General features: G+C 37.3%; 1 protein-coding gene across 1 annotated transcript in view; it reads left to right on the top strand.

Annotated features, from left to right (window-relative positions):
* Positions 1-11,824, top strand: part of LOC127640923 (fibroblast growth factor 22-like) — a 31,863-nt gene extending 20,039 nt beyond the window's left edge. The window contains exons 2-3 of the mRNA XM_052123640.1: positions 6,669-6,772; positions 9,862-11,824. Coding sequence (XP_051979600.1) covers positions 6,669-6,772; positions 9,862-10,056 — 299 coding nt within the window. The 3' untranslated portion in view covers positions 10,057-11,824. The remainder of the gene's footprint in view (positions 1-6,668; positions 6,773-9,861) is intronic.
* The last annotated feature ends 479 nt before the right edge of the window (positions 11,825-12,303 follow it).

Raw genomic sequence — 12,303 nt, 5'->3', positions numbered from 1 at the left:
CATGACCCTTTGGTTCATGGAATATTGTTTTTTTTCTGTTGTTCACTATAGCTTGAGTGAATATGACATATCCTTTATTATACTGGAGCCCCATGAAGCACATGGTGAGAAGTAAAGACCAAATCTGAACCAGGTGTTTCACATTATAGCCAATGGACATTTATGAGACTGGACAGTAAATGCTTGGCACAGTTTTTTTTTTTTTTTTTTTTTACTTGAACATGTGTGAAATATATTTTATTTTATTTTTTAAAACATGGAGCAGATTTCATCACATTATATATGTGAACTACAAACTCCTGAGCTATATCAGAATATATCTTTGCTTTTGTTCATCTTGCTTGAAAATATACCTGCTATACACCTGAAATGACAAAACCAATAGTTTCAGTCATGAATGCTGGTTGGTCTATCATATAGTAACATTACCGTATAGTCCATATTAACACAGTAAAGGCTAGGGCATACTTTTTCACATGCTGTTCCGTCAAGCGCATGGTCAAGCGATTTATACTCTTTTAACCACAAGCCTACACAGATTCGTCAATGCATGTGCAATACAACTGTTCGTGATGCTATATGCTATGATGCGCATTGATGCAGACTGTGTGCAGGCTGCACACCAAAGCTAATGACGAAATTTCCATCCCATACACTGTGTGCGAGACATAGCGGCATGAGAAATACTGAAGTTCACATTGGCCTGAAGGGGGCGCTAATACGGAGTGCATTGTTGCACCCATCTGCGCTGATTTTCAATTGTTTTATTATATAAATATGTGCAAGACAGATGTCTTTGTGCCGCATCTCTCTTTGAAACCTTTTAAAATGCATCTCAAGCAGTGTCTATTTAGCGCAAGAACTTGGTCTGTACTACCTCTAACGAAGTTCACATGTGATATGTTATTGTTTACTCACCATTGTTACCCAGACAACAAATTATTAAACAGGAAAAAAAAAATTATAATATTCAAGAATCCCTGAAAACTTTTGTCGGCTGTTGTCTGCTTTTGTGTACTTACTGTGCCGAGGCCACAAGGCATTTTGCTCAGGCCTACTATTGCTGGAAAAACTATTTAACGACCAATTTAATTTTGAAAAAGACCATGTTTACCTCACACATTGGCCTCTGGTGCAATGAATAGCAGACTAATAGGATGAGAAAGACTGATGTTATCAAAGCCAGCGTAGTTTAACATGCCACCCCACCCCTGGGAGATGGCAAGAATGTGGGAACGAAGACTGAAATCAGGCCAGGCAAAGAATTGCTTGAGTCACTTCCTTTCTTTGCATTCTTTCTATTTCTTTCTTCCCATTCCTTCGACCATTTTCACATTAAGGACAGGCTCAAATGCAAAATAGAACATTCGAACAAACCATTGTCCTCTTTCTGAAAAGATCATAGTGTATTATGAAGTATACTTTATTTTGTGCAATGTACATGAACGCAGATGCTTCCATCATAGCAAGCTTGAGTTAACGTGTCTTTGTTCTGAAATGTGTCAAAATGCAATCTATAACACAACACATTATTAATGAAAATGTATTGCATTCTCAATGTTGCCACAAGAGGCGCCATAGCAACATTAATGTAAACTCTTCTTCTATGGTCAGTTTTCGCTTTCAGGTCAACTACTATTATGACAAAACAACAATTTAAAGTAAATTTTGCTGAGCAAGTTAGACCTAATGTAGGTTTATAACTAGCTACCTGAATAGAATAATAACACTACCGGTTTAGTGGCACAGAGTTATCACCCACTTCAGTACTAAGGTCTTTTACGGCTCCAGTAACGCAAAAATGTATGTTGTGTACATTTAAAAGGGACTGTAAGCTTGCAATGCGCTTGCAAAGCATTCTCATCTATGTTCGCACATTTGTGTAAAGTATTTCTTCTGGTCATACTCTTACTGATATTGTTTGTTCTCTGAAGAAAATATCTTTTTTTAGCAGGAAATGGAAATTATAAACTGCTTAGCTGTTCTTAATTATTACATAAAAAATAACCGTATGTAACCTTAATGACTGTGTATGGTGTCAAGAGGACTAAATAAGAATCTTGTGGGTTGTACAATTATAGACCTAGGCAGTCTTGCATCATTTGAGTAATAGTATATTAAGCCAAGCTGGAAAGCTACACTAAATGCTGGAACTTGGACAAGTGACATTAGTATCCTAGGACAGTACCACTGAGGTTAGAGGGTCACAATCTAGCCATATTGTATATGTTCTGTATGTGTGCAGTTTTCATGGACTGAACAGTTTAGAAGTGGTGTATGTGTGAGGAGAGGAGACATGTGTCATAGCCTGCTGGCTTGGATGAATACACCCTCTCCATCTTCAGAGACTTCGTAGTTATGATGCATGTCCAGAAACTCGGGCTAGAGCTCGGCAGCTGGCCCTGAGTAACTACTCTCTGGAATACTTTCAGGATCATTCGCTTGTTAATAAGCGTGCAAATTTTGTAACCCCGAACAAGCCATTACTCCATACGGACGAGGACGTTTGAACACATAAATGGTCAATGTGGAGCTGCCTGTAAGTTTTGCCAAGGCAAGTTGTAAAATGGTATTAAGCTCAAATTGGAAAATGAGAGTTTAAAACATTTGACCATAAACATTTATTTCCTGATTAAAACCATTATGAAATTACCATTACAAGGATAAAATAACTGACCACAACTACAATTACTGTAAGTAATCTCTTCATATTAATACTCTATATATGTATACTCTTTTGATCGCTCTTCGTTTTCATAACCATTCATAAAAAAAATTGCATTTTTTTTGTGAGATTAAATAAAGTTTAACAAATCACTAAAAGTCCAATAGGAATATGTAGTTTTGCACTTAAGTTAATGGCAATCCAGGTTAATGTGAGGAATTCACACCAGGAATAGACGTGGCTAAAAGGACCCATTTCGGGTTTCTTATGTGATATTGAACATTTATTTGTTTACGATTATGTTTTACATAGTGGCTCACTTTATTCATAATGCATACATGTTAATCAGACAACAGTTGGCCTCAGGATTGTGCGCATGCTCCGAAACACTTTGAGTTGTAGCACAATGTATATTTAACACTCAACTGACATTCCTTTTTCAAATATTTGATTATGCATTGTCATGTATACTTGGACAGACGGATGAAGACTGTAGCATGACTATACAAAAACAAATGCCTTGGCTCAATTACATCTGCACATGCAAATGTACTGAGCTCATTTAATAAAACATTTTAACTGCGAGTTTATATATCTGATGAACAGTAGTTTATAAATGCTTTCCCAGGGTGCAAGAGTTAAAGTGAAAAAAGAGATTTTGTTGGTAACAGTGGTGTTAAAGTAGAGCAAAGCAGTTTCTCTCACACTTTGAACTCAAGCTGTTTAAAGTTGCAGTGACTGGGGTGGGCTTTCTGTCTGAACACTCACCACACACATAGGACTAGAGTTCAGTGGACTTAAGAGCACGTAGTAGAAGGAAGCTGATCTGATCAAACTTGCTGGTCACGGCCATTAAGCGCAGCAATAAGGACTCGGCATGAAAAGGTTGTGAACTGAAAAGGAGAGAAAAAAAACATCAGTACCCTCTAAGTTTAAAGGAAAAAGCTGTGGAAAAAAATTGAAAAGGTATGTCAATCAACTACAAGCACCCAGTTGGAGACAAGAGATTCCCAGGCTTTCTCTCTAAGGGGCGACAGGCCAGAGAGGGCTTCTGGTGAGGGCAACCTGGGAAATTAAAGACCCTCTTTAAAAAGCAGATGGGGGGGGGGGGGCACTTAGCTCCATCTTTCACTCTGTCTACCTCCTCCTTCTCATTTAATTGATGTGGGTGGAACTTTGCTCCCTGTGACAAAAGCCGGGTCATTAATGAGACCTTGTCAGCTTCCAAATCTCAGTTAGGTTACAAAGGCCTATTGGGAGCAAAGGGCCAGTTAAAGGAAACATAATTTTAGGAACCTTATGACCTCCGCCCTGGCTCTCTTTATTACGAGTTTCTACATGTCGCTCTCTCCTGCACCTCCTCTCGGCCAACAATAATTCTGACAAAGGAATCGCTTTGAGAGCTCCTTCCTGCTTTTTTTAAATTATTTGCTTTCAGCTTCGAAAAAGGGCTGAATGATCTGAAGATGGGCTTACTTCCAAAAAAGTAAAGAGTGGAAGATTAGGGCAAAAATTTAAGAGAAAAAAGACTATGCAAAGAGCTTTTAGAAGTTACATCTGAGATGGAAAGAATGGGCTTTCTACACTTGAATAAGTCTGTAAAAACTTTTTTATTTTGCTTGTAATAGTTCAAGCAGTTTATTGACAGCTCCGGCCAAAACATGTCAAAGGTGAAGAGAATTTGCCAAAGATTAATTGAAAACAAACTTGCTGCTATTCCCCATTTCCATCAAACTAATCAAAATATAAAAAAATTCTTATAAAACACCAACTTAAGTTGTATTTTTCTTTCTCCACTCCCAAAGTGGGTAAAGCAGAATGACTTACCACTACATGTAAAATATCATTAAGTATAATTTCACAATATGGTATCGGTGAATATTAACATATTGTGGGACTTCCTGCCCTTGTGGTTTATCTTGTTGGGCTGGACAATTTCATGAAAAAATTTAAACCTTGAACACTCCAGAGACCATGAGCTTTGAACACAATAGAGGACATTTTCAAAGGGTATACGATTAATAAAAGTCCAACCTGCTTTTATTGGTGTTTGGTCAAGTGTCAAGAGCTTAAATAATTTCAACTAGACAAATCCTCACCACATATTCTTTGGATTTTCTCTACTGTGATAGATCGGCTGGTTCAAATAGTGGTACAACAGTAGTAGATAAAGTAACTCTAATCTTTATACCAAATGAGAGAATGGGCTTTTTTAAAGTAAGGTAAGATTTTGTGCATGAAATAAACCGAGTGGTGGTGGCATACTGGGCTAAAGCATGAAACTGTTAAGTAGAAGGTTGCTGGTTCGACCCCCATAGCGACCACCATTGTGTCCTTGAGCAAGGGGTGATTGTCCCTGTAATAAGTGCATTGTAAGTCGCTTTGGATGAAAGGATCTGCCAAATGTAATGTAAATGTATTTTGGCCGAAATTTTGCTTTCAATATTGTCCAGCATTTTAGCGGGGCTAGACGCTTTGCCCTCGTTGGAAAGGCGAAACGCTTCAGAGGGATCCCTGTCCTGTACTGATGTGCTGAAAATACTCAAGCATCCAGTCTTCACGTGGCAAAAAGTTGGCAACTCTACCCCCATCAGACATTTTACATCAATTCAAATATGATCACCTTTCCACCTGGCGCTACTGACTAAGCATTGTGTGAACAACCTCTGTAACACAGGTTTCAGTCCCTTGGAAACCAGGAAGTAATTGCATTGTCATAAACAATGATGAATGCAGTTCGTTAGTTGCATTTTCACTGGATTTAATGTTTTCTCTACATAGAGTTAGGTTTACGGTTGGGGGTTGGTTTAGAGTGTTTTTAAACTCACTTTACAACTCGCTTATGGTGCCACTCTGTGGTTATTTCACCCGCAGACTGGAGTTCACATGGTGGTTCGAATTCCGGTAAACACAGACCGATTTCAGTTGAAGAACTTTCAACCTACTGTTGCCGAATTCACAGTGAGAATAGTGTGCAAGGGTATGTTTCCAATTTCTATGTCAATATAAACTCAAGAACACAGTTAATAATTCATATAATAAGGCAAGTAATTCAGCAAGTGCCTTCATGCCTGGTAGTGTCACTATATTGTAATCAATAATTGATCTGGGAGTTTAAACTGGGAGAAATGGCTCTTGAGAAATAGCTACACCTGCTCAGACCTGACTGTGTGCATTTATTCAGTCACAGCTGAAAAGCTTTAACCAGAATTCCAACTACGGGTTCTTCAGTCTGCCACCTACATCACTTGTGTTCAACAGAGCCACCAACAAAGAACTGTGTTTTCTGCCTTCTTTTCCCAACTGGTGCAATGTCAACACCTCATTCAGCACTTTAGTGTGTTACTGTGTTTACAGACCTTGTCCAAATCCAACAGCTGAATTGTCTGCAACATTTCCCCTTTTCTGTATTATAGAGAGGCACCCAGCTGACTCCAAAATTGTTACCAATATTTAGTCTTTTTTCCTTTAAGCTGGCTTATATGAGCCTTACAAAATCATGGAAGATCTCTACAGATAGCATCAAACATTAAGGATGTGATGTGATGTGACAGAGAGCAATCAAAAACTATCCACAGATTGGCTGGGAGATTTTCAGGACATCTCCAAAACAATTTTCCCTATTGTCGTGACATATTGAGCAAAATCAGATTGATCAAAGAGCCTAGCATTGCGTTATGATGGACATTCAACCCAAATCAATCTGAAATGTAACAGGCTAGATTTCCTACACATTTTCAAGCACATCTGACTATATTTTCATAATGCCATATTGTTAAGTAACCAGATTTCCAAGGAAAACCAAAGTGTAGGTTGTTCTTGGTAGCTTCACAAAGAGAATAATTTTAAATGGCGTATTGTAGTGTGTTCTGCTTTTTCTTGTCCTGGGAAAAAGAAACATCCCTTGAGCATATGGATTCCTGCTATTCTAATCAGTAATGATATGTGGCTTTTTATGGGGAAACTCCCCCTCTCTAAACTAAACTTCTTTCCTCTTCTTCAGGTCTGATGGAAATCCGATCAGTCAGTGTGGGAGTTGTCGCCATCAAATCTGTCAGCACCGGCCTGTACTTAGCTATGTCCAAAAAAGGCACGCTCTTTGGATCGGTAGGTACATCTCATAATGGTGTTTACAAGGCCAGCTGGGATGAAAGAAAATAATTATTGATTTGCTCAAAGGAGCATCTTTAACCATAAAGATAAAAAATAAACTTATGCAACCTTTTTTTAAATAAAGAAAAAGAAATCTACAGTTAGTAGAATAGAGACATGCATTTGAAGCAGTAGCAAAGAAACTTATGAGCGAAAATGGGTCATCCAGTTAATATTTACCCAAGAATGCATATCGTGGGTGTCTGATAAAAAACACATCTCCAAAAATCAAATTTTTCAAGAGCACGGAAAAGCTCTTTCTCATAAATATCGTACAATATACTTGTTAAATAGGCAGCCTGATTAAACATATTTTCATTGGTCATTTCAGTGGACAATTTCAAACAGTAGGAAGAGGTCATTCGGCACTTAAAAAATTGCCAAAACTGGAGGTACGTGTTTTCATCGGACCGAGACGTTCCAAAGGAAACATCATTATTTCAACTCTTAATTTACAAAATGCAAACCAAAGGTAAAGAAAGGATATTTACATTATCAAAAACATCTTAATTGTGGAATTCTGAAACAAATACATGTATAAAATCGAATTTTTAATGATTTAAATCATTTTAATTTACAAAATAACAAGCCAGATGTTAAGAACACTAATTCTTATAATCAAATACAATTTAGGAATGTCTGGAGTGTCAGAATAGTACCAGTTCCTGTGAAAAAACTGCAAAAATATCAGGCGCCACCTAAAGTATTTGTCTGGGTTTATCGTAACTCAAACAAGGGCATTACAGGACTGCACTACACTATCCCGAATCTGTGGTGGCTCACAACACAAGCCAGTGTGTGCCACCAGACAGTTGTTTGTGGCTTGTTTAATGAAGACACCCCTTTGCATGCTGCCTGAATGCTTTAACTGCTCTCTGAAAAATCTCTTAGCCATGATAAGATGGCCTACAGATGGCTATATCTTTCCTCCAGTGCCATGAATAAACATGACAGACCTTGGGAATCATTCAAGACTTAAACACCCTTCTTCTGATTTTGATCCAGTACCAATAATATCAAGTCCAATATAGTCGACAGCAAAACAGATACCCCCTATTAAATGGATTTTCACAATTTCTTGGGATAAAATTGGTCATTTTAATATACTTTTTAGTCATAATTCAAGTCTTTTTTTACATTTAGAAGCCTAAACAGAAAAATATTAGGCTTCTATTTTTATTTTTTTACTGTCTTTTACTACGTAAATCAAACATGGTTGTACTACAGTAACCACAGTTTAACCATGATATTTAGTTAAACCATAGTTACCACAAAATTAACCAAGGTTACTACAATATTACTATAGTAAAATCATGGTTAATTGTATCAAAACCATGGTTTCTGCCAACCATGAGGACTACAATATTCTTGATACAACATCAGTATCATAAGTATCAGTACTTTAGGACCGATCTTCACATCCCTACTTTCAGATCACATGTAAATGATTTTAAGTCACATTCACTCATTGCAAAGTGATTTAATTAGACTAAGGGGTTTTGTCACCGTGATATTTCTCCAGTCACATTTTATATTAGGTGGCCTTAACTACTAAGTGCTAACATTAAATACACACAAGACTATGTAATTACTGTATAACTACATGTTGTTCTGCAACATTCCCACATTTGTTGCTACTGAGGTTGAGGTATGGGTACATTTAGGAGTAAGGGTAGGGTTAGGGTTAGGATTAGGGTTAGAGTTAAGGATTGGATTAGGGTTTGGGGTTAAATTAACAGTGTAACTATAAATGTAATTAAATGCACATACTTTAAATGTAATTACAATGCAACAACATGCATGTACATAATAAGTACATTGTATCAAATGGTTAAGTACATAGTAGTTAAGGCAGCCTAATGTAAAGTGGGTCCCTTTCTCCTTTTCAGGTACTTTTCAGCTTTCTCCAGCTGTAGCAGAGTTCCAAAAGCTCTTTGGCTTTGTCGTGGCTTTTTGAGCCAAAAGAGAGGGTGATGGTTGGTTTATAGTGACAGACTGGATAACATAAATAAGAATGTGTCATAGAGACATACTGGAGCATTTTAAACACATCTCACTTCTCACAGTTTGACCCACTGTAGGTCATTTGTAGATGTCAGATAACAATGCTCATTTAATTTGCTGTTTTTCTTCATATAGTTCAGTTAGCTTGGTAGAACAGTGTTATAAAATCTGTTTAAAACAAATCTAATATAGTCTCGTGTAGCAACGTGCAGTGGCCATCTAACAGACATGCAAAACGACTAACCACAGCTCACTTTTTTCACAAAATGTTCCTGGCAGGTTAATCTAAAATTAGATAGAGAACAAAGGGTGTGGTCAATGATATCTTGATACTAAACCCAGAATGTCTTTTATTTAATGTCATGTACATTGCAATCTTTGGAAATTCCAGTGACTAACCAGACAATCAGAGTGGAAGTGGCAATTTTAGCTGGCTCTTACCAGTTCTGTGAGCAAAACTTAATCAGTGTCTACACCATATTTAATGTGTATCTAATGACTGTGGTAAAAATTGAGCAAAATTACAGTATATAACTTGATTCCATTTATCGCGTCAGTGAGTTAAATGCTCTCCCAAACAGATGAGGTTAAGGTTAATTCTCTATCAAGTTTTAAATCAACATAACCTACCTTAATCCATAAACCTAAACATAAACGACAGTGTCATAAAAATAAAATGTGACATTAAAAAAGATACAACCATGTCATTTTGTGATGCTTCTATGACACTTTTGTTTCAAGTGTCTTCTCTTGCTTTCAGACTCTCACGTGTGCTCTTTAGCAGAAACATGATTCTATGAGGCCAGATTGGACAGAACATTACAAATATGTTTATTCCTTATAGCCTCGTCTTCAGTTGCGAAAAATTAAGTATGGCATCAACCCAAGTTCTGTATGTGGCAGATCACTGAACAATCCATTGACATGCTGTCTGTTACTGAGACTTATTTCAGTGCAACTCTATTGAAAGTTTTCTATAGTGTTTCAACAACCCAGTTTGAGTACGTACTCACCTGAACTCTTCACTTGATGTATTGCAGGTCAGATACAACACCAGCTGCAAGTTCAAAGAGCGCATTGAAGAAAATGGCTATAATACCTATGCCTCCCTACGCTGGAAGCACAGGGGGAGGCAGATGTTTGTGTCGCTGAACGGCCGAGGGAAACCACGTAGAGGACACAGAGCTAGACGGAGGCACCCATCGACCCATTTTCTACCTATGCTCCCCACATAGCTGCACTTTTCTTTATGAGGAAGACTATTCAAATCATGGACATAATTTCAGCCCATCTACCCCACATATTTACATTTATGTGCATTTGATGGGGACTTAAATGTTATTAAGTTCTGGATTGTCTGCTTTTACTTTTTTTTTTATTCAACTGAGTTGGTTGTTCAGAAATAATATTAACAAAAAGCTCTGGTACACAATGATGAAAATTCTCCAAACATAACGTTGAAATGTAATTATTGATATTTGGTTTTTGCACAATTATGTTGTCTATCCAATGTGTATAGTTTAAGGGCATTACTTCCAAATTGACTAAAATGGTAAAACATATGTTAAACTAAAAAGACAATGTTAAGATACACCATTTGATTGACACAATGGTGGAAACCTTTGGAGAACCTTTAGTCACCCTTTCAAAAATGGCAGTTTTCTGAGGAACTCAAAAAATGGAACTCGTACACTCACTGAGCACTTTATTAGGAGCACCTGCACACCTACCTATTCATGCAATTATCTTACAATTGTAAAATGAAGTACAATGCATAAAATCAAGCAGATATGGGTCAGAAGCTTCAGTTAATTTTCACATCAACCATCACCCACCCCCGCTGTATGCACACACACACACACGCACACTGGAACCACCTGGAAGCATCCGAGACACCAAGGCATTTTGAGGACACAACATTGTTTGAGGTAAGTAACGTTAACTAATGTTACAAAATCCATTGCAGTTATCTACTTGTCCAAACACAATTGCATCTTTATCAGTGTATGACAGCAAACAGATAACGTTACTGTAGATTATCATTGATAATAATGTTAATCTAACGTTAGCTAATTAAGGCAACATTAACGTTATCAAACGAAGTTAGCTATCAGTCTCCTTGCTTATGTCGACTGACACATTTGGCAGCTTGTCATGAAAAACAATGTATTATGTATGTCACGTTATATTTAGCTAGCTAACGTTAGCTAACTATCTAACATTAATGTTATTACCAGCAGCTCTGGAAACCTGGTAATCATCACAATTAATTTCTATACAACCAATGTGTTTATGATTAAATTACTACTATAGCACAAAAATGTTTACAAGAGCACAAAGTTCTTCTTAGAGCTAGCCTTTTAATTTTGCTCTCAAAGTGCACCAGATTGATGCATTTAACTTTAAAATGTACAAAATACTATTACAAAGGAGCATGCCCCTGGACCCCCCTAGAGGGTCCGAGGTCCACCCACCAGTCTCACAAAATCATGTGGGAAACGCTGAACGTCATTATAAACGATAGGATTTGAGGCACTTTAACTATATATTGAAGTTCTGTCAGTTCACAATAGGATATTTGAGTGCCTAGATATTCTCCAGAGGGATCCACAAGTGATCTAATAAACTCCAAACAGTGCTTATAGCTTTTAATTTTTATTGTAATAGTCTATGGCCTTAGAAGCTACCAGTCTTCAATCAGTCCTCAACAATGGAACTTCACTCAGATATTGCTGATTCCATCCTGTTAGCATGCAACAAGGATCATCATTAATGAAGAACAAACACAGATATGGTTACCTGAGTCCCCATCGCAGATGGACAATCCATTAGACAAGAAGTCACATTCAGCATTCAGAATCTATGACATGCAAATAAATTCATTTCTCAGATTTCCTTTTAGCATAACAGACTTCCTGTAACTCTCTGAAAATCTGTTTTTATACCCATACTGTATGCTCTTACTATGTCACATTAACATATCTTTTTTCACAACTTGTTGCAAAATAGAACATTTAATATATTTCATTCTTTTGACCTGCTCTGTTCAGCTGTGGTGTTGTTGTCTGTGTTTTTATCCTTCGAAACCGCAGTCCCGTCCATATTTCGGTGAAAATCTGGCTCCCTCCACGTGCCACCAACCACAACTGCATGTTCTGCCTACTAATAATAAGCATCACCTGTCGAGTGGTTAGCAGTGGCAGAAAATCCCAAGATGTTGTCCAAAAAGGCGGAATTCTAGCCGTGCATATGGGAGCTTCATCTGTTTGAGTCAAAACCGGAGTTCTGGCGGTCTGTAAAAAGCTATGGAGATGTAAACCCATCTCACCTGTCAGTCAAAAAATAAAATGAACACAGGATTTTATTCACTGTGTGAAATGTTGGTTGACATATTTTTTATGTAGCTATATGTGTTTGAGCAAGGTGATGAAACTAATGGGGTAGGTTAAGGTATGTGTGTATATTACATTACAAGAGTCTTA

Source organism: Xyrauchen texanus, chromosome 50 (assembly GCF_025860055.1).
Source record: "Xyrauchen texanus isolate HMW12.3.18 chromosome 50, RBS_HiC_50CHRs, whole genome shotgun sequence".
Classification (NCBI taxonomy): domain Eukaryota; kingdom Metazoa; phylum Chordata; class Actinopteri; order Cypriniformes; family Catostomidae; genus Xyrauchen; species Xyrauchen texanus.
Note: the sequence above shows the minus strand (reverse complement) of the source record. Positions and strands in the feature narration are given on the sequence as shown.